We start from the raw sequence: 23,267 nt of genomic DNA on the forward strand, positions 1-23,267 counted from the left end.
CTGCCCTGCGTAGCACTCCGGCCTCCTTTGTTCCCCGTCCGCCCCTTCCACCCCCTTATCTCCATATTCGCCCTCTTGCACCTGCGTTTCCTTCTTCTCCAATGCCACCTCGGGGTTACCACGTTGCGGTAAATTGGCTGCTCTCTCCTTCGCCTTGTTCCTCTTTTGTGTTGTCCTGCCGGCTTCTCTGCTCCTGCCTTTGCTATTAAATGTGTTTCAGACCGTGACATCCCAGGGAGTGGTGCTTTTTTTTTGTTTGTTTGTCCTGCTTCACTTGTGCTTTGCTAAATTGTATGGATGTGAGACTTATCCCTTCTTTGTCGTTTTCCTCTGTTCCCACACAACCAGATTGTTCACATATCAGTAGAATTAAGGGCATTAGATGGCATTGGTATGATGTTATCTTTATTTTTCAGAATTTAAGAAAAATGCTTAAAACTGCTTTTTCCCCCATAAAATCTCATAGAAACATCTGTAGGTACAAATGTGATTGTAACGATGCAAAGCTGTGAGCAGTTTTTTACCTGTGCTGCTCTGTAAGAAACATCTCAGTTAGGCAGTAATGCCAAACCCATGAGCAGATTGGATTGCTGTATCTCATAGCCACAGGGAACATCTGTTGAGCATCTCTGAGGCACAGCTAATAACAGATCCATCCGATGCTCTTTCCAGTCCTCAGTGTTGAGGGCATTTCGAGGGAAAGCTGAGCTTAGTAAGCAAAATCCCTGGCTGCTGAATTATACTCTGGCACGTCAGTACGAGAGCTGAAAGCGCTGCAGCTAAAGCTGCCTGCTGTTGTGTCTGAGGTGGGAGAACACACGTATGGGTAAGCTTGGCTTTGGCTCTGTTGTCTGCGTCTTGTACTCTACTCTTCCTGCTTTTCTCTCTGGCTCTCTGATCCAGTTGTCCAGTTAGTATTACAGCTTCCAAAATGATCGTAACAGATCAGAATTCAGTGAGAACAGAAGCACGTTGCTGTACCTTCTTTCCTTCTTCAAAGCTCAGAGTCCTCCTACCCTTGAAAAACAAAGAAATACTCTTTGGATTTGTTCATGCTCCCTTGTCATTTTTAAGTTCTTTTCCTTCTTGAATGTTGTTTTTGCCAAGATTGTGTGCGCTTTGGCAGGCTAGGTGAGATTATTTTGTCATGGATCTGATTTCCTTCTAAACAGTGAAGAAGAGCAAACCTGCACTCATGCTCTCTGCTACTGCCTGTAAAGAGGCTGTGCTGAGGTGGGGGTCAGCCTCTTCACTGGGTATCAGCAATAGGACCACATGTGAAGCTGCCTTAAGAGACCCTAAGTTGCACCAGGGGAAGTTCAGATTGGATATTAGGAATAATTTCTTATTTGAAAGAGTGGTGAGGCAATGGCACAGACTGCCCAGGGAGGCGTTGAAGAACCATTTTGCTGTGGCACTGAGGGGTGTGGGTGAGTGGGCAGTACTGGTGGGGATAGGCTGAAGGCAGGACTAGATGATCCTAACGGTCTTTCCAACCTTAATGATTCTACGCTGTGAAGCTTGTCAATTCGGTGTGCTTCTGGGTTCATTTACTCGCCATCATCAAAAAGTATTTTATCCTTCAGTCCCATTTCTGATCTGTCAATACTGTCAATACAAATATTTAGTATAAAAGTTTTTAATTTGTTAAAAAGAGCAACGAAACTGGTGAGGGGTCTGGAGCACAAGTCTTATGAGAAGCAGCTGAGGGAGCTGGGATTGTTTAGTCTGGAGAAGAGGAGGCTCAGGGGAGACCTCATTGCACTCTACAACTTCCTGAAGGGAGGCTGGGGTGAGGAGGGGTTTGGCCTCTTCTCCCAGGCAACACACAGGACCCAAGGAAATGGCCGCAAGTTGTACCAGAGGAGATCTAGGTTAGAGATGAGGAAAAACTTTTTCTCTCAGAGAGTGGTCAGGCATTGGAATGGCTGCCCAGGGAGGTGGTGGAGTCGCCGTCCCTGGCAGTGTTCAAGAGGCGCCTGGATGAGGAGCTGCGAGATATGGTTTAGTGCCTGTGCTAGCAATGGTGATGGGAGGACGGTTGGACTAGATGGTCTTGCAGGTCAACCTTGTGATTCTATGATTCTAAATATTATAAACTGTGCTCTTCCTTTAAGCAATGTTGATATTGAGCTAGATTACACAATATCCCGTCTTGGAAAGCACCCCCAAGGCGCCCGGCCCCTCACAGCTCCCCACGCTGGCGCTGCCCGGGCGGCGCCGCTCCGCGCATGGCCGTGAGGGCGGTGAGCATGCGCGCGGGGCGGGCGCCTCCCGCCGGCGGCGGAGCGGAGCGGGGCCATGGTGAGCGCGGCGGGCGGCGGGCAGCGCTTCGCGGCTCCCTTCTCCTTCTTCTCCTCCTCCCTCCTCCGCCTCGCGGCCTCGCCCGCCGCGCCGGGCAGCGCCGAGAGACGCCTGAGGTAGCGCGGGGCTGCGCAGGGCGGGCCAGAGGGCGGCTGGCGGGGCGTGAGGGCTACGTTTGCGGTGCTAGGGCCTGCGTGGGGCGGGACGGAGCCGCTCTCGGGCTGGCAGTGGGACGCGGTGCCCGCAGCTCCCTGCAGCCCGCCCGAGCTGCCCGAGTTTTCAGAAAACCACGTGGGAGTTGCGGCGATCCTTTCAGCCACAGCCACGAGGGGGTGGTGAGGACAGGACCTCGTTTCCCAAATGTTTGTATTTCTTTTTTCCGTGCCGGATAACAGGAATTCCATTCCAGCGCCGATCTTTGCCCGCGTTCCCTCTGAGCCCCTTCCAGCACGGCGCTGCGTTGCTGGTCCCGGCAGGCTGCCCGGTCCGTGTGTCCGCACTGAGATCTGAAGCGGATCTGTGTAGTGAGGAGAGGGCAGACACCAGTGGCGATTCCTGGTGTTTGCACTTCCATCTCCAGGAAAGCCTATTCCATCGTTATTTCTCAATAGCGAAGCTAGGGTAGCAGCAGGGAGGGGCAGAGCAGGGAACAGCCCTGCAGAAATGTCAGCAGGCCTCGCTGGGGCTTGGCACGCTCTTGGGATGGGGGCAAGTAACACGTTTTTCCACAAGGCGGTGATGAGGAATGGCTCCCACACAGGTTCGCTTGACTGCCTTGAATAGGGTATAATGATGTGACGATGGTTTTCTTAGCTTCAGAATTCTGGGCAAAGGGCAGCGTTTCCTTAGGAGGAAAGCAGTGGTGCCAGCTTGTTAAAACACATCGTGTGTTGGCAGGACGGGACTGTGAGGGTGTTTGCACAGTTGGGAAGTGGTTTAAGACCGTTTCCTGGGCAGGCTGCTGCTCTCAGCATCGTACTGCTTTACGTTTCATTGGCTCCAAGCAGAACGGAGCTTGTGGCATGGACAAAAAGGATTTTGAAGGCTAAATCTATGCTTTGATATTTCATTTGCTTTGGGGGTCTTTTTATAGAAAAAATCTTATTAGGATAATAAAATTCTAAAGCTCTGAAAGTAAAAATGCAAAATGCAGGTTTCTTTTCTTTCAGCACATAATGTTGCCTTGATGCAGGGGCCCAGAGCAGTTTGAAATCCTCCTGATTTAGGCAACCAATTAGATACTCTTTGCTCAATGCTCTTTCTATTGTCAGGCCAGTTTACTTCAGGTGCTACTCCAGAATGGGGTTTGTTTTTTTTTAATTGAAATCCTGTGTATCCGATATGAATAAGGGTTTCATTGGGAAAGAAATGAATCAGTGATTGAATGCTGTAGATGTGGCTGGAATGTAAGCAGTGATGTGTGTGTGCTGGTTTCAGTGGTTTTCTTGAAGCAAAAGTGAATATCCAGTTGTCTGGCGTGTGTTCCTTAGGTTTTAATTGCCTTATTAATGTCAGCTAGTTTTGAGGATGAACAGTATGGTTTGTGTCTTCTAATCACGACTTACTGTCAAATCAGAGGGATTATATGAAGGAGGAAGTGGAGGAGTGTGCTGAAGATGAGGCGACTGAATCGGAAGAAGACCTTGAATTTGATGAAAGAGTTGGATGCCTTCCCGAAGGTTCCTGAAAGCTATGTGGAGACCTCAGCAAGCGGGGGAACAGGTAGGCCTTACTGACATGCTCACGTGATGGAGACTGCCTGTCAGCTCAGTCTGGTGCACTCTTAAGCTTCTATTGAAGCTTCTAGCTTCAGTACAAGGAAAGCAGTCATCTGTGTTCATTTGAAACTAGCCAAAAGTGGTATCTTAATCTCTTAATTTACTTCATGTAAACACATACTATATTCTTCTGATAGATGTTGTCTTTGCTCATCTTGAGCAAGATTTTTTTGTGTAAAACTGATGACAGAATTGAATGTAAGTGTTCACTATAAGCTCTCTGAAATGATTACGACTGGAAATGTGCTGTGTCAAGGATATAGTAAAACTTCTTAATTTATGGAGTCTCTTTAAGCTGTTTCCTTCAATTTTGTATAAAGTTTTGGGGTAAGACTGTGTCAGTATGAAGTGAAATGCAAGTTGGATTCAGTGCTATGATTTCATAAATAAGAAAAATCGTCCAGGGTGAGTTGAGCAGCTGAGTTGAGCATCAGGGTTAAGACAGCTTTCTAACACTTCTTGTCTTAGAGATACAGTTGATTTTAAATCAAGGGAAACCCTTTGAAGAATAAAACGCTTTGTTCCAAGGCGTGTGCTTGTACTATCACTTGAGCTTCTCCCTGAGAACTGTAGCTGTAAGAACTGTCTTTCCTATTTCCTATCTGACCAGAAAATGTTGCCAGTCATTGGGTTTGAGGAAGCCTGATAAAGTAATGACTTCACCTGTTAGACTGTAGGAAGGCAACTGCTAGCAGTTCGGAATAGAAAGCAAAAATCTTCTTGTGTGATGTCTGAAGCTCAGCTGAACAGAGTACAAGAAGCAATTGCAATCTACAGATAAGCCTTTAAAGTCATTACACAGTTTGTGCTGTAGAAAATAAATATCACAAAGATCTGTTTTACCTTGCTGTTTCCTGAATTGCACTGTTAATAATTGAAGCATTATTTTATGTAAAATAACCTCTAAGAGTTCATGAAATAACTCCCCATTTCCCGATGAAGCAAGTGAAGTGGGTTTTTGTTGCTGTTTTTCTTCTGCAAATTACAACTGACAGAGTTAAAAATTCCTATTTTCTGGTGCAGCACCATGCTATGTGAGAAATTCACTTTGGTCAAAGGCGCCTTAAAGATTTCTCAGCACCAGAAGTTACTTCAGCATTGTTCATATGATTTATTCCAACAGCCTTATCAAAGACAGTGTGATTGTCTTACCGAATTTTATAGTGGCATAGAAAATAGTGTCTCTGTTTCATTCAGAATTTGAGACCAGGCTCACGTTCACAGAATCGCAGAATGGCCAGGGTTAGAAGGGACCTCAAGGATCATGAATCTCCAACCCCCTTGCCCCGCCATGCAGGGCCACCAACCTCCCCATTTAATACTAGACCGGGCTGCCCAGCCTGGTCGCGTTCTGATATTATGAGGATACAGAACCTATCAGGACGCTCTTCACAGCCTTTAAGTATCTTAAAACCCATTACGGAAAAAGGACCGATCTCTCTCAGGTTGATTTTTGATTCCAGCTCTGGCTGGGAGAGCCTTCAGAAAAGAGGATCTATTCTCAAAGACTTCCTTCTGCTCAATTCTGCCAATTCCTTTACTCAGAATTACACAAAAAGCAGCTGTTCTGGCTTCAGCCTTTCTGATGTGTGCTGATGTGAAGGTTTTCATATATATGATAAATAGACAGCTTCTTGTGAAGACTTGATCCTGAAATGTTTGAGAGCTGGAAATGACAAATAATTTCTGATTCTATGGCACTGTGACTTTCTTTCCCTGCTCTCATCTCTGGGCCATAGGCCACAGTATAGTGAACTGAAGCTTATGAAAAGCAGTCTTGTTTTTCTCCAGTTGCCACAGAAATACTCTACAGAATGCAGATGGAAAATGTACCCTATAAAGGAGCTGTGCAAATCACTACCATGCCACGTAACTGAGGGTTTTCCAACTTAACAAAAGCCTTAATTTAATAGAAGGGTGCAAGGCAAGTGCTTCTGTACCCACTTGCCGTGTTTCTGACTATGTGCAGCAGGGCTATGTTCCTCCAGCATTGCTCAACCGCTGGTGTGATAAGTGGAGACAAGCAGGGTACATATGCTATTAAATGTAAGCTACAGTTTTCTTTCATAAAAATATCAGCTCTGCACTTATTTAGCTGTTGGTAGAATGAGTAAGTTGCTTATCATCAGAGTCGGAACTGTTCAAAGTAATGGGGTTGGCAGACCTGACTGTGGCTGTCCACAAGTAGTACCAGGGCACCTTCTGTTTACTGGAACAGCATATACAATGTGTATTGTTTCAACAGAGTGTTTTCTGCCAGCTTCGTGGCTCTAAAATGAAGTATAAAAGTTACATAAGCTGTAGACAAGTGAAGGTTTGAAGGGACTTGGAAGTTTACCTTCTCCTTCCTTCATGCTTGAAGTTAGGATCGTTTGCCCAGATCGACTCTGACAGTGCATTTTAGTTTATATGCTCATGAATATTTAACCTGTTGGTGAATCCTCCAGGGAGTTCATAACCATCCCCATTCATCTTTCTTGATGCAAAGATAGGGCTTCTTTTCCTCTCCTATGCAAAAGGAAGTACTGGAAGGCATAAGGGCAGCTTATGGATGTATGAATCAGTCAAAGATATTAGGATTGTATTGGTAATACTCAGATTCTAGAATGTTAGAATTTTGTCCTGTTTGTTCCTGAATATTTCTCATGATCTTAATTTTTTTTCATTATGTTTCAGTTTCTCTGATAGCATTTACAACGATAGCTTTCCTGACTATAATGGAATTTACAGTGTATCGGGACACATGGATGAAGTATGAATACGAAGTAGACAAGGATTTTACAAGGTAATTTTTATTCCTTATAATTTCATTTCAAATTTAAGTTGCCTTTCAGGAAAGAATAGATGTTAGATATGCTTGTGACTCAAAAGCAATTTGTGGTTGAAATAGAAGTAAAAGACTAAGGGGACTCAACAGATCAACCAACAGAAGCATTTTTTTTTTTCTCCTTGAATATATGGAGAAGAAAAACTGTGATTAGTTGAGTGAAGGAGTCAAAATGATGTGGGTGTGTTGGTGCTGTAGACCTATGAGGAACTATTTGCTAACAGTTCAGAAGGTGTTGTGATATGTAACTCTTCCTGAGCTATGCAAACCCTCCAAGTTTACATGATGCTGATTTACAGTTAGTATAGTAATTGTCAGTATGTTTCATTCTGTTGGAGATGAAGCTTAAGGGTTATCGAGAGGTTACTTCTCCTCTTGGCTCCTGGTGTGGTCCCTGAGATCACTGAATATTTGCCATCAGCTTCATGCCTTTCCTCCTTAGGTGATGCCACACACCCTTGATTCTGTGTGAAGTTAAAGGCGATTTCATATACTGAGCAGCTCTAAATATCACAGGTCTGGAATTTAAATGACTTTAAAAGCTGTTGTACTTAGTTGCTGTGGTAACAAGCTAAATATACGTATATTAATTTGGTGTCTTGTACTTCAGAAATATGAAAGGGTTCTGTAAGGAAAAAAATAGCAAATGTGAGAAATGTAAGGGAGAGGCATTAAAATTTCAAGTTTCATCTTCGTTCAAACAGGTGTGAGGGGTTTCTAAAAGAGGTTCTTTCCCCACTGAAACTGTCATAAAAGGCAAGTATAGCCTGGTGCTTAAGAGGCTGTCACAGAACTTCCTGCTGCAGGCTGCCCAGTTAGGCTGGGCTAATTGCTGGGCCTGCAGTCCTGCAACAATTTAAACTGCTGTAAACTTGTATCTCTGTAATTGCTTTTTCTCCTATCTACTGACCTTCTCAGAAGGAGATCCCTGGAGGTGGCAGAACCACGTGGCTGTAATGAGGGCACTTAATCATCACAAATTAAAACTTTTTTGAAGCTATTGTGAAAACCAATAGAGAATGCCCTCATTACTGGTTGATGCCACAGAATCAAACTTGGTGCCTCTTGGTGTCTTATTTTGTTGTTCTGTTTCCCTGCTTTCATTCTAACAAAGTTCAAGATAAAGACATAAATGTGCAAGGCATTTTGCTGTTAGAACATGGGAGTCCTGTTGTGAAAAGAGCTTTTTTACCCTGAAATAGTGCTAGCAAAACCAGCATTCCTTTTTACATGACAGTTTTTTCTGGGAACTGACTTTAGCAATTCCTCAGCCTGATCCTCAGTGTCCTGAGGAAAATCAGTGGCCTGTCTTAAGAACAAAACAGCAGGAAGGTGCTCAAGTATTTGCTCAGTGTTGGATTTGCAGCTCTTATATTATTGGATCTGCTAATTGTGTAACTCATTGCACTGGTTATGTATTTAAAAATGTGTCACATACTGAAAATGGTGTGTTCTTCTTAAAAGCCTGGCAGTCTTTCAGACTGATGATATTTCAGGAAAATCTCATAGTTGCAGTTTTGAATCTCCTAACAGAGAGGTCTGAAGTTCAACAGAGAGATTTGATGCTTTTATACCTTAAATAATGAGTGGTCATCAGTGCTTCAATAATCAAAACTGTCTTGGTTCATTCATATTTCAAACAGCTTATATTTATTGGCATGAATTCTGTCAGCTGACTTTTTTCAAGGAACCCAAGACTTCCATTAATGTTTCTCTTGGTATTTTTATTCACTGTAAATTTCCTTTTTGTCTTTTCTTTCTCTACAGTAAACTTAGAATCAATATTGACATTACAGTTGCCATGAGGTGTCAGTGTAAGTATCCAGTGATGAAAACTCAGCACTTTAAGAACTCCTTGTTGTGTGCGTTTGCTCTCGGTATGACAATGTTATTCGAAGTATTTAACTGACTACTTTTGATCTTGTTGACGTGTTGTGTACTGATATAACTCACTGGAAGAATTGGTATAAGATAAAAAGCATCTTAGGACAAGGAGGAATGGTTTTAAACTGTGGCAAGAGAGGTTTAGGTTGGATATTAGGAGGAAGCTTTTCACACAGAGAGTGGTGACACACTGGAACAGGTTGCCCAAGGAGGTTGTGGATGCCCCATCCCTGGAGGCATTCAAGGCCAGGCTGGATGTGGCTCTGAGCAGCCTGCTCTGGTGGTTGGTGACTCTGCACATATAGCAGAGGGGTTGAAACTAGGTGATTTTTGAGGTCCTTTTTAACCCAGACCATTCTATGATCCTGTGATCCATGCCAAGTCATTCACATCTTGCAGAACACTGGCACGTCTGTTGGAAGGAAGATGATTGGCTGCACCAGTCTTTGGCTAACTAGAATAAAAACTCATTGTGAGCCACAATTCAGTAGCAGAAATTTGGTAGTGACCTTTGCAAATATTAAGCTGGTCTGTCTGTTGTTCAGCAATATTGGGATCGTGTATTGCCTCACAAGTATTAATTCAGTAATTCCTTACTCTGAACATTTATTTTAATCTATTAAAAATTATTTTCCAGTTGGTGTCAAAAGTCTGAACGTTCTGATTTTTTAAAGTTTTGTTTTATTTTTGAAATGTGAGAAATGAATAAAACTTTGTCTTCAACTTGTATTGGTATGAATTCAGTGCCTGTTAAACAAACTAATACTGGCTTGTACATAAGCAGTCCTAGAAAGCCTGTGTGTGTGTGTGTGTGTGTGTGTGTGTGTGTGTGTGTGTCTCATCCAACATTTCTGAAGGTATTGCATCAGTGAGAAGATAGCACAAGTGTGGCTTTGGTCACTGAACATCATTGCTTCATGATATTTAGAGGTTTGATAGGTTGAAAAGTAGGATTCTGTGGTGTCCCACCCCCACCACTTCCCTGGTAGTAAGCTACTTGACAGCTTTGTTTCTCTTTTTGTTTGCGCTTTCTTAGCAAGAAATATAGAGTTGGGTTGTTGGTTTATGTTGTTGTTTGTTTGTTTTTACCCCAATTTCTCCCGTTACTTATGCTGAAGGTTACCCCTGTACTGTGAAAATTCAATCTCAACTTGAACACTTCTAATTTTTTTTGTTTCTGATCAGCTGTGTGCCTCAATATTTGTGTCCCTGTTTAAAACAGATGTGGGGGCTGATGTTCTGGATTTAGCAGAAACAATGGTCGCCTCTGCAGATGGCCTCATCTATGAACCAGTAAGTTTAGTCAAAGCTTTTTACTTAGAAACAAAATAGTTCTTTACTCAGTGTGAAGCACTGCTGGGTTGGTTTGCTGGCTTGGATTTTTTTCGCCACAGTTGGACTGCACAGAATGTCTCCAAGTATTGTGTGATCCTTGAGTGTGAGCTGCAGTGCTCACTGCAGGAATCTGCTACGGTAATAGGCTGTGCACTGTGATTTCTGCATACTCATTCTCTGCAAATACAGCAGGTTTGATCATAGCAGATTCCCAGGTCAGTGCTTTTTAAACAGCTGATTGCTACAGCTAGTAATTTTTATATTCTCAGTTCCTGAGATGAATGCTAAAAGTATTTGATGCGGAAGGGAAACTATTAAACATCAAAACAGAGTTGATGTGACTGCTTTTTAACTAGAAGAATCCTGCGACTGATAAAAATGAAAAACCACCACCTCATAGTATGGGATGACAAGTTTAAATTAAATATCTCCATTTAATTTCTATATTGCAAACTGGAGACACTGAAAATTCATGAACCTGTGCTCTTAAAGTGCTTTTGCTTGGATAATACAATAAGCTTTGAAATAATTCTATTGTATGAAAGTAATTTATCATTTAATGAAAATATATCAGAGAACGTAACTTCCTGCTGCAGTTATGGCATGCCTAATAACCCAAGTGTATTCTGCATGTAAGTTTTGTCCTGTAAGGAAGACAATTCTTTCTCAAATTGCTACTTGGGGTGTGTGTGTGTGTGTGTGTGTGTGTGTGTGTGTGTGTGTGTGTGTGTGTGTGTGTGTAAATGATTGAGGCTGGCTGAGGGGAGGTGGTATTTGGAAAGGAGCTTGGTTTGTTTCTTTTCTTCTCATAACATATCCTCTTTATCTGGACATGTATCTCTACACTGCTGTTGCTGCTGCATGCTAGCAGTGGCCCCAGTGATCATAATGTTTGAGAGAAGCAATCCCCTGTAGCTGATCTCTTGGCAATAGCTCTGGTAGGTCGGAGCATTTACTGCAATTGAATTAAATGTGTTGAGCACATCAGTGTTAATTGCTACATAGAATTGATTTCAGCACACAGATATTAATGATGAGAATCTTGTGCTGACTGAAGTTGAGCAAGTTTGGTAGCTCGTCTTAAAGGCATTGCCCAATGGGGGATCACCCTAGAAACAGACTTTGTCTTCCAAAGACTGCTCCTTTGCTCAATTTGTTGCTGTTTGCATCAAAACCACACGTGTCAATTATATCACTTAGAAATAAATTGCTGCATATTGCTTCTGGCCTCTATTAGTCAAAGGCTAGAAGGGCAGGGTCAGCTAACTTAGCTTACTAGTGGTGGAGGAAGAGATATTGAAGTTACACATTAAAACAAAAGAGTATGTTTTTCAGGGAAAGGAACAGGAATTTCTGTAGTTGAACAGAAAATATATTATTTAAAAAGAAAATCCTTTTCTAAACTCTAGTGGTATCACGTGTGGCCTTACTTCTAATCTCCCACAACTTCTCATCCCTCCAGTTCTCTTCTGGCCTTCAGGGATGGGACTTCAGTGCTTCCGGTGTGTTTTATTGGATGTGTTTTTGTTTGTTTCAGGTAGTATTTGATCTCAGCCCACAACAAAAGGAATGGCAAAGGTAACTGAAGTACTGAGATACATGCTTATATTATATGTACTGGAAGTGACCTCAAGGTATATGTGAGTTGGGTAACAGAGCTGTATTTTGGGTCTCACAGCTTCTACCCGTAATTTAGGAGTGATAAGCCTGTAAAAAAGAAGTGAATTTATTTCATTTCTGTCCTCAGTTGGGATGTCTGCCTGTGACAAAAATCGGCACGCTATTTCTCAATGAGGTGCTGTTGTTTCATCTGTTTGTAATAAACTCATAGAAGCGTACTTGGGGTTTGGTTTATTTTTGTGTGTAGTAATGTGAGATTATTTTTCTTTGTATGGAACTATTTTCTTGCTGTCTTGAGAAGAGCTAAGAATTATTCACTGTAATGGCTCACCACCTTCTACTGATTGAAGCACTACTAATTGAGTTGTACTGCTCCAAAAGATCATTGAGATACCTGGAGAAGGAATGGAGGAAATGTTTAATTTAACTGTTTTACACAAGACTTAGCATACAGTGCACATGTGCTTTTTGTGAGGCCTGAAGGCTGCTCCAATAGCTGACTGATAGAATTCCTGCACAGGGTTTGGACTGGTCTGTGGGATTGGGCTGTGCCATTGCAAGCCAAGAAACATAAAGGTACTCACTCACCTTACCTTAGAAAACAAATACTCGACAGCACAAGTATTAATTATGAGTTGAGAGATAGCTTGACATCCAAGTGTCAGTGCTGAGCCGCGGTAATGGCACATCCAGGCAAAAGCAAATGAGTTTGAATCTTTCATATACTTTAATTGATGCACTGTTTTTATTTAAACTGGAATAGCTTGATTATCTGTGATGATTATGCTGATAGCCCTGTAACAGAAACTCAAGCTCATTAGGGAGTCTGAGCTTTGGTATTTTGATAACTCTACTGTTAACGCCAGAACCTTTAAGCTATATTTACTTTTTCTGTGTGTACAAACTATTATTCTCAAATTTTAATGCAACATTTTGATATTTACATGAAATCTTGCTGACTTTCCTATTTATAAACTACACCTGAAGCTGATGGTTAATTGTGAAGTTATTTTCTGATTTAATGTTGCGTACTTTCATGTTTGTGTAATCTTCAGGATGCTACAGCTAATTCAGAGCAGGCTGCAGGAAGAACACTCTCTTCAAGATGTGATATTCAAAAGTGCTTTTAAAAGTGCTTCTACAGCACTGCCACCACGGTAAGAAAGAGTTGGGTTATTCCTTCCTCTTCTCACTCCCCTCCCAATTTAAGTAGACTTCGTATTTTTTTTCTTTCACTTACACTGAAAGCTTGGTCTGCCTGAGTCTAAAGGCTGCAGAATTTTTAAGGGAAAAAATGCATTCACATAAGCTGAAATTTCTTTCTCTGTAAATATTTTTAAATAAAACAAAGCAAACACCAAAAACACTCTATGTACTTGACATATTTTAATCTGATTGAGGACTAAATGCATCTTATCTTTCTGAGGCAAGGCTGAGAAGTGCTCAGAAATCATATTTTCCATTTAGTCGATATCTTCAGTTTCATTAAGTCCTTCTGTCTCCACAACACTTGCTAGTGAAGTGTTTGAGACGCTATTTACATACAAAGTGTGTTCAAGAAGCTTTTTCCTCCCTCTGAGAAGCAGGTTTGGAGATATGCTCTGGCTTGTGGACATCTCAGCAAGTGTGGGAAGAGGAAAGCTTTATAAAAAATAAATGGGGAAAGCTATTTTTGCTACCGTGTTATGTGAGACGCATTTTGTTCTGTACAATGCAGCAACAAAAATCTCTGAACAAACTTTCTCGGTTAGTAATGAAATCAGGGACAATGGAATCCAAAGGGCAATGAGATGTTTGTAAGGTCTCACTGTGTTTTCTGTTCAGTTGTTCAAGAGTTGTAAGTTAGTTTTATAGACCAGATCTCTGAATGCAAGTATAAGCAAAAGCTTACTGGTTTCTGCAGGCTGATCTGTATTTGTTTTCCTCCTTCCTACCGTCCTTCTTGTGATTCCAGAAGAATATGGTGAAGTGGTAGGCAATAATGCTATGCCTTTGTTCCAGGAAAAAGAAATCTAAATATACTATGTTATTTTTACTAGACAGTGTATATTCTCAAGTACCTTTTCTGTTGTTTTTGTTTAAACAGGGAAGATAATTCATTAGAGTCTCCAGATGCGTGCAGAATTCATGGTCATCTGTATGTCAATAAAGTGGCAGGGAATTTTCACATAACTGTGGGCAAGTATGTTCTGTTCAATTCCTGAAAATAAAAGATCTTAAAAAATGACTTCTACATTGTATATAGCACGCGCATGTATATATATCAGTATGCTTTTAACTTTTAAATTAACGACCTTGTTTTTTATTTGTCCCATATACATGTATTTTCCATTTGGTGTCTTTTCTAAGCTGTTAAAATAAGCTCTTTCCTCTTGCATGCGGTGTAGGGTTTAATAACAGTGTCCTCAAGGATGTCTGTAAACGTAAGGTATGAAATGGACTGATTGTAGCTGCCTCCATCCTTTGGGCCTGTCCCAACTTCTCTTTTCTGTTACTGCATGGTTAACAAACATGACTAACACGTAGATGTGTGTCTTTTCAGTCCTAAGACAGTATAGATACAGAAGCATAGTGAGGAAGCAAAGTTCCCATTGCTCTTGATTTGAGGAGAGACTTTCTGATATGTTTCTGTAATGGTAATAGCTTAGATACATCTCAGACAAATTTATGTTAAGTTTTTCTCTGCTCTCTGGTTTGGCTGTCCTCACTTTCTGCTGCCTCTCTCAGCAGAGGTCTTAGCGTTCAGTCTGTATTCTAATTTATCTGCTTGGAATTCTAGCTGATGTCTTTGTGTGGATGTTTCCCCAGGTGTCTCTTCTGCCTGGTCTTGAACCACCTCTGTCATAGATGTCAAAGTTCTTAAGCCCTTTTCAGAGCCAATTGTTTTGGTCTTTTATATGGTCTGTCATCGTACCTGTCTTCCTGTCTGAAGTTTGCTTTCCCTTGCTTCCTTTTGCTCACTGCTACATTTGTATCTCTATTAAACATGCTTCTATTTCTCTTTGGGCCTTTTTTTTCTTTTTCTTTGGGAGCTTTCTTAACTGGTCTTCATTCCTCATTATTAGGGTGGTTACCTGGTTATTGGTTGTACTCCTGACGTATAAATAAATGAAAACTCTCTCTGGTGCTATTGAACTGGAGGGGGAGAGGTAATTTGTCTACATAGTCCAGTTTGGGAAACCGTGTCTTTCTGCATGGATTCATTAAACAAGTTTTCCATGAAATGTATTTTGCTTTCTTTAGGGCTATACCACACCCTCGAGGCCATGCACACTTGGCAGCCCTTGTAAGCCATGAGTGTAAGTGCTTTCTATTATCTCCATATGAATGAGCATCATTTCTTTCAAACTCTTCTGACTGTTGATGAAGGTTGTTGCAGTGGTGTTCCAGCTAGGCAGTGGCACTGCAGGACATGAATAATATTCTTTGAAATATTTTTACTCAGTAGTCATATAGCCTACCCACTCCCCCCAGTTTGTTTAACGTTAGTAGTGTTATCTTATGCTCCTTCTACAGTATGATAATATAACAGAAATGTCAGATATATTGTAACACAGATGGCATATAAAGTTCCTTTATTTCAGTCCAAAGTACCAATTGCTTGTAAAATCTGCTTTTCAGGAGGTTAAGAATTTTTAACATCTGTCTCTAGAAGGTTTGCTTTTGGTTTATGAATCTACATACTAAATGTCTGTTGCTGTGGTACTTAATGAGAGGCAACGGTGACTTACTGTGAAAAATGAAGTCGGTGTTTAATTAGCTAAACCCCCAAATGTCTGGCCGTGAACGCAAACGTATACTGTAAAACTTACATATCTTAGCAAAATCAAGCAGTGTAGTCACTTGATAGTTGTCTGGTGCTTCCTCTGTATGATTAATTCATGAAAATTGGGTTTTTTTAATACTACTACGGTACTATTGTAGAATTTCAGTATTTGGCTAACAAGTAACTTCCCATCACTAAACTTTAACTCTTCAGCTTCTAGGTTGATTACAAATATAATTTGTGTTAGAATTTCTTTTCTACAGAAATTAAACTTCTTTTTAAATATTTTGAATTTGAATTGTTTGAAGTACACATGTGGATTTATTGATGCAGTCATCTGCACAAATCTATTGGAATGCACTCTGGTGTGGTAAGTATTCTAATTAAAGTGTTCTGTACTGTGAGAAATAGGCAAGTCTTTTTCTCTGAGAAAGGCACAGAAATGTCATAGTTTTAAAATGTTGTTTCATTCCCCTCTATTGCTTTTCAGCTTATAACTTCTCACATAGAATAGATCATCTGTCATTTGGAGAGCTTATTCCAGGAATTATCAATCCCTTGGATGGAACAGAAAAAATAGCATCAGATCGTAAGTTTTTTTTTGTTTTTTTTTTTTTTTGTTTTGTTTTTTGTTTTTTTAAGAAAAAAAGCCTCGTTTTCTATATTGATTCCATAATTACATATAAATTACATATAAAACATTATTATGTTTCATGAATGCTCTGACTTAGAACCAGTATGCCTTATTAACTTTGACAGTGAACACGGCACTGTTGAGTTGCTGACATGGCATTTTAAATGATTGGTTTCTTTTCAATATCAGTATTGATGGACTTCACTGTTCTGCTGAAGTTCATTTACAGTTTTGTCCAGAAGTTGTGTTGAAGTTAGTGTATGCCTGAACAAGCTGTGAAGAATTTTGCAGCTGTGCTCTAGGCTAGAAGGTCATAGAACCCTCCTCTGAAGAGGAAGTGAAGAACAAACACAAAAACCCAAACCTACCAGCAGCAAAACAAACATGAGTATTAAATTATCTTCCTGTGTTTGATTTGTCACTTCTGTGATACATTTTGTGAGGCAGCTACAAGAAGGGTTTGTATCTCTCTGTTTTCCCACTTACAAATAAAGGAATATAGAGGCCTGCTTTACAGAGATGCCTACTTCGCATCCTCTGACTTCCATTCCCACATGCAGGTGATTTTTAGAGCCTTCTAAAGCTGGTGTTGTCTCTCAGTCTGGTCCACTGGCTCTTCCAGCCAATTTTGTGCAATTGAAGTAGATTGCTTCAGTTTTGCAATGTTTGTTTTCTTAGGGATTTGAATGAAGACAGAAGTCATAAATGTTGAAGTCTACTGATTGCTTTAGAAGAATTCTCTAGAAGACTGTGTAATCGAGAGAGAAACCATAACCACTTGAGAAGGGCTCTTGTTTTTACTCAGACAACTAAATACCTAAAACCTACTTGAACCACTGTCAAGATAGATAATGCCTATTGCAGTATGTGTTGTGTAAGAAGTGACTGTAAAACTTGCTCATTCTGCTGCCCTGGAAAACGCAAGTGGCCCGATTTTAATGAGTGTTTTCATTACGTGGGTAAATTGAATTTGAGTACAAATTTGCTGTAGGCCTTCCCCGTGGAAACTAACTTTGTTCACACCGGAGGTGCTGAAGTAGGCTTGGCAGTGCTGGGACACCTTCAAGGATATCTTCAGTGTAAATGGCTTAGTTGGTTAACTATTTTAATAATTACAGTTTGAGTTCTTTGTGACTGGGTCTCAAATGGTCTTTTAGTCAGTACTTAATTCAACAATGACATTTGTTTTCTTTTAGACAACCAGATGTTCCAGTATTTTATCACAGTTGTGCCAACCAAACTCCATACATACAAAATTTCAGCAGAAACTCATCAATTTTCAGTGACAGAAAGGGTAAGTGGAAACAAGAGAGAAACCATGTGGGGGAAAATCTAGCAGTTGGCCTTAAATGTGAGAACTGAGGCTTAGTTGTACTTTTTTTTTTTTTTTTTTTTTTTGAAAACTCCTGTACTAAGAGCTAGTTTAATGCTGAATCCATAAAGAACATCATTATTGCAGTGTGATACCGGGGCAAGTCACGAGACACCAATTTAAAAGACTGCTGTCAGTAAGAAAAAAGGCCTTACGTGTGCCAGCTGTGTGTCTCGTTTTCACACTGAACTCTGTTTTGATCTTTTATTCTCAAGTCAAGAAAAAAATACTCTTTGAAAAGCTTAATTAAAAATGGAAGCTGAGGAGAAAGGTCAGGACAAAGCCTTGGGTTGATAGGAAGTTCAGAAATTACTTGGTAGTTTTATTTTGTAGGGATGGTGCAGTGTTGTCTGGAGCAGGAGAAGAACTTGCGAATAGAGGTGAAGTGGCTTTACATACCTTGCTCCCTCTCAGTAGGTAGCTCTGTTGTGTTTGCCTTTGGAAACCAAACACCCCTAGCAGATGAGCTGGGAGAGGCTGTTGGAGTTATTTGTTGAGCAAATTAATGGCTTTATTGTTCAAGAACATGAAGACCCAGAGAAAGGCAGTCAGCTAGCTGTGGCTAAAATGGGAGTGCAGTAAGGTTCAGTCGCCAGTGGTGAATAGGCTTTGCAAGGTATGGGCAAAATCATCTCTGCTGTTGTTGAATTTTGAGATACTATGTTTATGTGTTAGAAACATTTAATCCTAGCAAGGCTTCACTGATAGCCAAGATATCTGATATAAGCTTAGTTATTTTCAGAGCTTTTAGCAAGCAGCAATTAAATCTGCAGTAGTAGAAGCTAGAAGCAGACCAAAATGGTCTGAGGGAAAGAAAATACTGTTTTTTTGATGGTAGAATTCTGAGTGTTCTGTTTAACTTGATTTTTTTTTTTTTTTTTTCACCTTTTGACCTCAAAAGGCCATTAAGGCTTAGGGAAACAATTAGAGGATGGGGAGCAAGCAAACAAAAATTTGAGCCTTAGTTTATGTCAAGGTTTAGTTGAAGTACCTTCAGCTGTCTTTTCCTTGTTATTGTGCCTGGTCAACTCTCTTCTAAGACTGAATGTTGTTGCTCTTGATATGCAGAAAACATTTTATGCCCTGTTTTTAACTGCTGTAAAATTTCTGTGAACTTCTATCAATAATCAGTAAATTATTTTGTCATCCTTTTACTTGGTTTTGGTAGCAAAAGCAGCAATACAACTTACATCAACACTGAGTACAAAAAAGGCAACTTGTCAAGTAGCAGTCTGCTTGGATTTCGTACCGTTGCTTTGCATATTTTTTGAGCGCAGACTATGTAAAATCAGGTGAAAAGGAGCTGTGATGTATTGCTGTTCAGTTCAGTTTTGCTTGTCTGTCGTCTTTTTCTGGCCTAGACATGGCTGAGCTTGTCTGCCATCAGTTAGGTTCTTTTCTGCTGCTCTTGTTTATTTTCAGCCAGACTTGCTGGCAATGCATTTATCAGCACTTCCTTAACAGCAGGTTGATGGTAAGTGCTCTCCTCTTTGGGATTTTTTGCTTAAGAATCTGAACAAATAAGAAAAAATTGTAAAAATGAGGATGGAAGGGTTTCAGTGAACACATTAGAACTAAGGTGTGTGATCCACTTACAGTAGTCATGGCAAGTTGGTTATTATTTTTATCGAAGTTGTTTTTTTCTGTGATTATTTTCAGTCAGGTCACTTCAAACAAACATTATGAAGAGGCCTAGATTTGGATTTTCAGATCCCAGAAACTTGACTTAAGAACCTGACTTTTAATTTTTTTTTGTGTTTGAAAGTAATGGATTTTGGCATATAAATGCACAATGGGCAAAAAAAGAAATCAAATAGCATTGGCCTAATTTAACTTAAGCTCCCGAATTTCTGTGATGGTATGTTCTAGTTTGGGATCTTCTCTGGTGCTTTTTAAGAACCAGAGATTAAATCCTCTGGGATGTGTAAATGTAGCTCCAAGGAAGCAGTGCAGAACATAGGAGTTGGGGCACCGTGTTACACCAGTGCTCTTACTGGAATTCACCACCACAGTGACTCTTAGACCTCTGATGGAGGAGTTTTGTCATCACCTCTGTTATTTTCCTTCTGACTGATAAGATGCAGCTAACTTGCCCTTCTCTTTATCTCTCAGGAAAGAGTAATTAACCATGCAGCTGGCAGTCATGGAGTGTCAGGAATATTCATGAAATATGATATCAGTTCCCTTATGGTGACAGTGACAGAGGAACACATGCCTTTTTGGCAGTTCTTAGTACGGCTCTGTGGCATTATCGGGGGAATTTTTTCAACTACAGGTAACTATCAGTGCTTTCCCTCTTATGTCCTATTAGTTTGTGGGCTGTTTTTTGCTTGTTTGTTTTTTTAGGTTACTGTGTGGATAAATTACAGTGAGACCTGGTCTTCCAGCAGGCTTAGGGTTAAGAGCTCATTTCTTTGTGCTGAAACTTGCAGTACAGTACACTCATTTTTAGTGTCCCAGTGTGCTGTGTCTGGAGAGTACCTGCTGTTTCCTTCTGTTATTCTTTGTATTTTCTGTAGTTGGGATCCAGTGATAAATCAGTGCTGAAAGCTGAGATAACATTTCCATCTGAAGTCATTGGCAAGATATTCCTCATGTAACTTGTCAACTTACTGCAGGGTTTGGTCTTCCAAGGAAATAATCACAGAGTCATAGAATGACCTGGGTTGAAAAGGAACTCAAAGACCATCTGCCCTGTGTACAGGGTCGCCAACCAGTAGACCAGGCTGCCCAGAGCCACATCCAGCCTGGCCTTGAATAATAATAATAATGAAGTCAAAAAGATACAATTAACTTTGTTAGTCAAGGCATAACAGGGTATCTTGCTTAAAAGTTACTTGTTCTCTTGACTTTGATTTGAAGCGGCCTTAAGCTAAGAGCTGTCTTTCAGAATAGTTGGTTCTATTCCGAAGAATAGAACCCTTAAAGCAGAGGGAATTACATTTGTTGGGATAGCCTCGCTCTTGTTTTTATCGATGCATTTCAGAAAGTTACAGTTTTGTTTCCCTCCTTGACGCTTCCTTTTTCCTGTTGATTTCTTAGCATTTTACACGCTGCTTTATTGCAACGTGTCGTGTTTAATTGTTGTGTCGAATTTTGTTGTAGTATTTCCATAAATACTTTGGTATTACTACTGGTGACAATTTAAATCACATTTGTCGTGGCAGGAATTTTACATGGCTTTGGGAGATTTGTAGCAGAAGTTATTTTTTGCCGTTTCAGACTGGGCTCCTACAGACGTACATCGGTAAGAAAAACTGCCTGCTTTGATAGGTGATACAGCTACGTGGAGGTGGGCAATAAGAATTCGGAGTTGTTACAAAGTAGGACAGCTTTGGGCCTTGGAACCAGGGGAGGTTAAGGTGCTCCCACTAAGCCTCCCGTTGACATGCATCTTAGGAAAGGTTCTGTAACTTTTAAAATTGGAAAACTGAACAGATAAGGAAGCAGGGTGTTTTCTAAGGAGCTGATTTAATCAAACCAAGTCTCTTGATCTTTCCAAGAGCCGAGCAGTCTTTACATTTCCCTTCGCAAAGCATCAATAGTAATGTTCCTCTAGCAACTGCTTGATTTTACTTCACTCTTCTTTTTTTTTTTCAGCTTAGTCTGTAGGTAGCCTTTATGACTTCTGTCTTTCTCTTGACATTTTCTTGAAGTTTGCTAGCTTGTAAAGTTACCTGAGTGGAAGGAGAGGAGGGAAGGTGAATAGATTTGAATGATGAAGATTATACAGTTTTTGGAGACCAGGTGAAAGTCATACTGAAATTACTTGAGAATGAAGAAATGTGTGTTTGGGGCAAGGGGGAGATTATGTTCCTGGACAAGCCATTAATTCCTGTTTTTGTTTGACTAGGACCCACTTCCCGATGGCCACACAAGCAACCACTTACCTCTAACTACGGACAACAGCACGCATTAGCGCCTCCTGAGAGAGTTCTCTTTCCTCCTGCCTGATACAGAAGACATTTTTTATAATAATGAGAACATTGTGCAATATGCAGAGACAGTGCTGATGGGCAGTGGAAAGTGAAGCTTCTACAAAAACAAACAGCAATTTATGTAACTTCTTGTCTTTTTAAGTGCATATGGAGTCATGGGAGGTTGCGAGACCGGTGTGGTGGACCATCTTCTGGAGTTTAAAGGAGCCTTCCTGCCAGTGCAGTATTTGTGGTCAAGCTGAATGGTTTTGACTGTCATCAGCCACTGGAGGGTCTGCTTAGCGATCTCAGTTCTGTGCCTGGGAGGCTGGCAGGCTCCAGTGAGAAAAGAGAACAGCTGGGATGTGTGGAGGGCTGGGCAGCAAGCAAAGAGGGACAGTAGTAAAGCTGGAGTTTTCTCTTAAGTTTGCAGACTGGGTTTGTGTTTTCTTGTTCTTTTTTAATGGCTGAGGGTGGGGGCTGAGATACAAGCGGGGAGCGAATCTAGAAGATCCTAAAGACAACTCTGGAGTAGGATGGAGCCCAAGCCATACTGTTGGTCATAGCCTCTGCCTGTCTTTTGTCTCACATTCCTTAGAGGAAGAAACACAATGCAGAGCAGGGCAGTTCCTCTGTTTTCCTACTGCTGCTTAGCCAGCACTTCTGGTGTTTGTTGTGGAAGTGGCCAAGGCCTCTGAAAATGGGTTCCAGTGTGCCTGGCACTGTTTTTGAGTTGGAATGAGAAGCCTTTTAAGTGAGGCATCTGAGTGTAGTTTTGACTCCCTTACAAAAGATCAGGTAACTCTCTATATGCTTCTTTCTTAGTTAAGAAGTTGCTTTAATGCAACTTTCCTTGTACCGTTGCTGCTAGCCTGCAAGCCATGGTATGTAAATCCTGAGTATGGAGAGCAAAAGAGCCAGGGACTGCCTTGCTTTGGTTCAGTTACACACCACAGAAACATGGAACTGGTGGGGTTGGTTTGGTTTCCAGGCAGGAGGTGGCTTCAGGGAATCGGAATCATTTTGCTGCAAACAAATGGGGAGAAGGGATATGCAGAGTCCATCCTTACTGTTCATGAAGGTTTTTGTAAAATAAACAAAAAGCAATATCAGTTTATATTGTTAATATGCTATTGAGAGTGAGTGTTATTAATGCAGCTGGTGGTGCTTTGAGAAACTGAAGACCCTCCTCTTACAGCTGAACTATGGGCATACACCTGTGCTTAAACAGTTATTTCCCCGAGGATAAAAAATAACATTAGTGTGATTCCTTCTCACAAAACTGATCTAATAGCATATTATGAGATTATGCTGACTTTGGCCTTGCCAGGGACAAAGGAAAATAAAAGGCTTTGTGACGTTGTCAGGTTTTGCTGACTTCCGTTAATGTGATTTACCAGAAGCTTGGATCCTAGTGATGAACTCAGTACAAATAATTTAGCTGGTTTTCTGTGCAGAGCCAAGAGCTTCCTAAACTGAGAAATTGCATGAAGTACCAAATAAAGTGTGGGAAACGAGGAAAGGCCTTTGTTTAGTTTGACTGTTGGGAAAGACAGAAGTTCAGGGAAGCCAGGTCTGTGAGGTAACAGCTGCCTTTGGTGCTTTTCTGTTTTTGGGGGTTTATGGGTTTTGTTTGTTTGTTTTTAACGCTGACTAAAGCTCAGCAGCTTGAAAAGCAAACTCTTGCCTTCAGTGAGAATGGAGCTCAGAAGCTGTAAGTTCTGGGTTCCCATTTGTCTTTGGCATTTCCCTCTGAGGTTTCTTCCCTCCCTCTTGGACTGGTTCTGCTTTGGGCTCTGCCCCAGCACCTGTTTCTGAGCTGCACGAAAC

General features: G+C 41.0%; 1 protein-coding gene across 3 annotated transcripts; it reads left to right on the forward strand.

Moving 5' to 3' along the window:
• The first annotated feature begins 2 nt into the window (after window positions 1–2).
• ERGIC2 (ERGIC and golgi 2) lies at window positions 3–22,563 on the forward strand. Of its 3 annotated transcripts, none has more exons than XM_085217458.1 (14): window positions 3–128; window positions 3,881–4,026; window positions 6,759–6,867; window positions 8,677–8,723; window positions 10,016–10,086; window positions 11,666–11,706; window positions 12,804–12,905; window positions 13,835–13,930; window positions 14,992–15,047; window positions 16,005–16,103; window positions 17,345–17,442; window positions 19,633–19,795; window positions 20,688–20,767; window positions 21,374–22,563. In XM_085217458.1, the coding sequence occupies exons 2-14, from the start codon at window positions 3,921–3,923 to the stop codon at window positions 21,437–21,439; spliced, it is 1,134 nt and encodes a 377-aa protein (XP_085073584.1). In that variant the 5' UTR covers window positions 3–128; window positions 3,881–3,920; the 3' UTR covers window positions 21,440–22,563. The 3 variants fall into 3 exon arrangements, with proteins under 3 accessions (XP_085073584.1, XP_085073576.1, XP_085073569.1); XM_085217450.1 differs by lacking the exon at window positions 3–128 and adding an exon at window positions 2,170–2,304; XM_085217443.1 differs by lacking the exon at window positions 3–128 and adding an exon at window positions 2,249–2,420.
• Window positions 22,564–23,267: the final 704 nt, after the last annotated feature.

Source organism: Meleagris gallopavo, chromosome 1, assembly GCF_905368555.1.
Source record: "Meleagris gallopavo chromosome 1, MGAL_WU_HG_1.1, whole genome shotgun sequence".
NCBI lineage: Eukaryota > Metazoa > Chordata > Aves > Galliformes > Phasianidae > Meleagris > Meleagris gallopavo.

What these genes read in the sequence shown, in the direction of transcription:
- ERGIC2 (XM_085217458.1), top strand. Translation starts at nt 3,921, where the DNA reads ATGAGGCGACTGAATCGGAAGAAGACCTTGAATTTGATGAAAGAGTTG. An exon ending in AGCCCTTGTAAGCCATGAGT is followed by an intron (nt 15,048 to 16,004) that starts GTAAGTGCTTTC and finishes ATTGCTTTTCAG; the next exon opens with CTTATAACTTCTCACATAGA. An exon ending in GCTCCTACAGACGTACATCG is followed by an intron (nt 20,768 to 21,373) that starts GTAAGAAAAACT and finishes TTGTTTGACTAG; the next exon opens with GACCCACTTCCCGATGGCCA.